We start from the raw sequence: 2246 nt of genomic DNA on the forward strand, positions 1-2246 counted from the left end.
AGATTAATAAGAAACAAGCCAGAGACAGCAGAACACATAGAACAAACTAGATGGGTAAATCACATGTTCCTCTCTTGTGTCCTTCGGTACCACAACGACGGCACTTGTGCTTTTTATTCTTTCTTGATCCTTAAGAAGATTTTATCTCGCCTTCTACTGATTCATACCTTCTCTTTATTGGCCGACCAGCACTCTTTCTTGTCTCTGGTGGTAAAACCTTAGCAATTTAAACCTCAGCAGGGACATTCCATTCAGACTCTGGAACTGCTATTGGATTAATGCATTCCGCATAGGTGGTTTTCACGCTGCAGTGGTGTATAAGTCGTCAGTAAATCTGTGCACTTCCATGCATGTACCAACAAAAACGTGATTGATTGGAGTCGATATGCTGAAATTACCAAAAATAAATAGGTCCCAAGTTCATGTGTTTATACTTCCATACCTCGTGAATAAATTGCAGGAATGGCGTGTCGGCAAGGAATTTTTCCTATATTGTACTTCCCACAAGTGCATTTTCTTCTTTCCAAATCAACATGACAATCATATATGTCTCCTTTCACAAGCGATTTGAAGTTGTCAACCTTGGAGACTTGAAACCCTTTTGCCTTCACAATTCTCCTATCAATCTTTTTCTCCACCTTAGTGGTTAAAGGATCAAGATGCTTAGAGCTTACCAAGCAACGCTCATTGAACCATCGAGTCAACAATTCTCTTATACTATCTAGCAAAGGAATAACCGGATATTCTCTAGGTATTCTCATAACTGAATTTATCGACTCCGCAAGGTTTGTGGTCCTAATGTCATACCTTTCACCAGGGAAGAGAGAACGAGCCCATTTGCGCATATCAGCCTCCCGTAGATATCTTCCAAGCTCAGGACTTATTTCAAAAATTTCGGTGATACGTTCCTGAAATTCAGTGTACCTATATGCCCGTGAAGCCTTTTCCACCAAGGCAGTCAACCCTTTTGTCTTGAAAAATGCAACCACATTGGTCAACAAGTGATGAATGCAAATTCCATGTGCTGATTGAGGGTAGACAGTCTCAATCACTTTAGAAATAGACACATTTCTATCTGAGACAAAAGCTAGGTCTTGACAATCAGCAATAACCACTTTCAACTGTCTGAAGAACCACCCCCATGAATCATCATTCTCCGAATCAACAACCCCAAATGTAATCGGATACAAATTATAGTTACCATCTACAGCAGTAGCACCAAGTAGAACTCCTTTGTATTTATTTTTCAGAAAAGTTCCATCAACAACAATCACCCTTCGCATTGCATTGTAGAATCCTCTAACTGATTGCCCAAATGACATAAATAGATACATGAATCTTCCCTTCTCATTAGTTTCATAGTGAGTATGCGTATCATGATTAGCTTCTTTAATCATATGCAAATATGCTGGTATTTTAGCATAACTGCGATCTGGTATACCTCTAGCAGCTGCAATAGCAATCTCACGAGCTTCCCAAGCGTGCCAATAAGTAATCTCACACCTATTCTCCAATCTCATAAATTGAATGATGTCATTTGCTTTTGGGCCATCGTTTGCATCATCAAATCGATGTTGTATCAGAGTCCCAATTGTTCTTGCCGATGTTGTTTGTCCGAATTACATTTTCTTTGAAGAAGCACATGAATGTCTTCCCTCGCACTGGTTGATCATGAAATATGTAGACCCATATATACCTTCTGCACGCACAATCTAGTTACAGAATGCATCCTTACATCGAATATGCCACCATTTTCTCGTGGATTTGAAAACAGTGTAATCAATATTATTTTTCATCGCCAAAATTTCCATTGTGGCCTTCAGAACCCCTTTACTTCTGAAAATTTGATCCTTGTTCACGAAATCTCCTCTCCAAGCTCGACCATTCTTTTTACTGTCTCCATTGTTTTCACTCCTTAACCCAGCATCACCGGAACCATCCGCAGTGACATGATCCTTCCTTCTATCACAAGACTCCTTTGACGGCTTCACAAAATCTGCTCGAGTTATCTCAGGAACTTCTTCATCTTCAACATTACTTGAATCACAAGGCTCCTTATTCAAATCGATATTGACTCGTTCTTTTTGATTTACACCCAAACCAGAGAACGTGACACACAAGGTAGTAGATGAATCCCTCTTTGCATACGCCACAAAATTAGATGCTTGCCCATCATTGGTGATAATAATTGGAGGATTCCCTCTTTGATTCACCATCGAATAACTGAACTCGGTATTAAGAACATT

General features: G+C 39.7%; 1 protein-coding gene across 1 annotated transcript; it reads right to left on the reverse strand.

Moving 5' to 3' along the window:
- Window positions 1-428: 428 nt before the first annotated feature.
- On the reverse strand, window positions 429-1520 carry LOC106319739. Its single transcript, XM_013758124.1, has one exon. The coding sequence runs from the start codon at window positions 1518-1520 to the stop codon at window positions 429-431; it is 1092 nt and encodes a 363-aa protein (XP_013613578.1).
- Window positions 1521-2246: the final 726 nt, after the last annotated feature.

This window comes from Brassica oleracea, unplaced genomic scaffold, assembly GCF_000695525.1.
Source record: "Brassica oleracea var. oleracea cultivar TO1000 unplaced genomic scaffold, BOL UnpScaffold00581, whole genome shotgun sequence".
NCBI classification, from domain to species: Eukaryota; Viridiplantae; Streptophyta; class Magnoliopsida; order Brassicales; family Brassicaceae; genus Brassica; species Brassica oleracea.

Bases quoted from the DNA above. Each gene is read 5' to 3' on its own strand.
- LOC106319739 (XM_013758124.1), bottom strand. From the start codon at position 1,520: ATGAGATTGGAGAATAGGTGTGAGATTACTTATTGGCACGCTTGGGAA.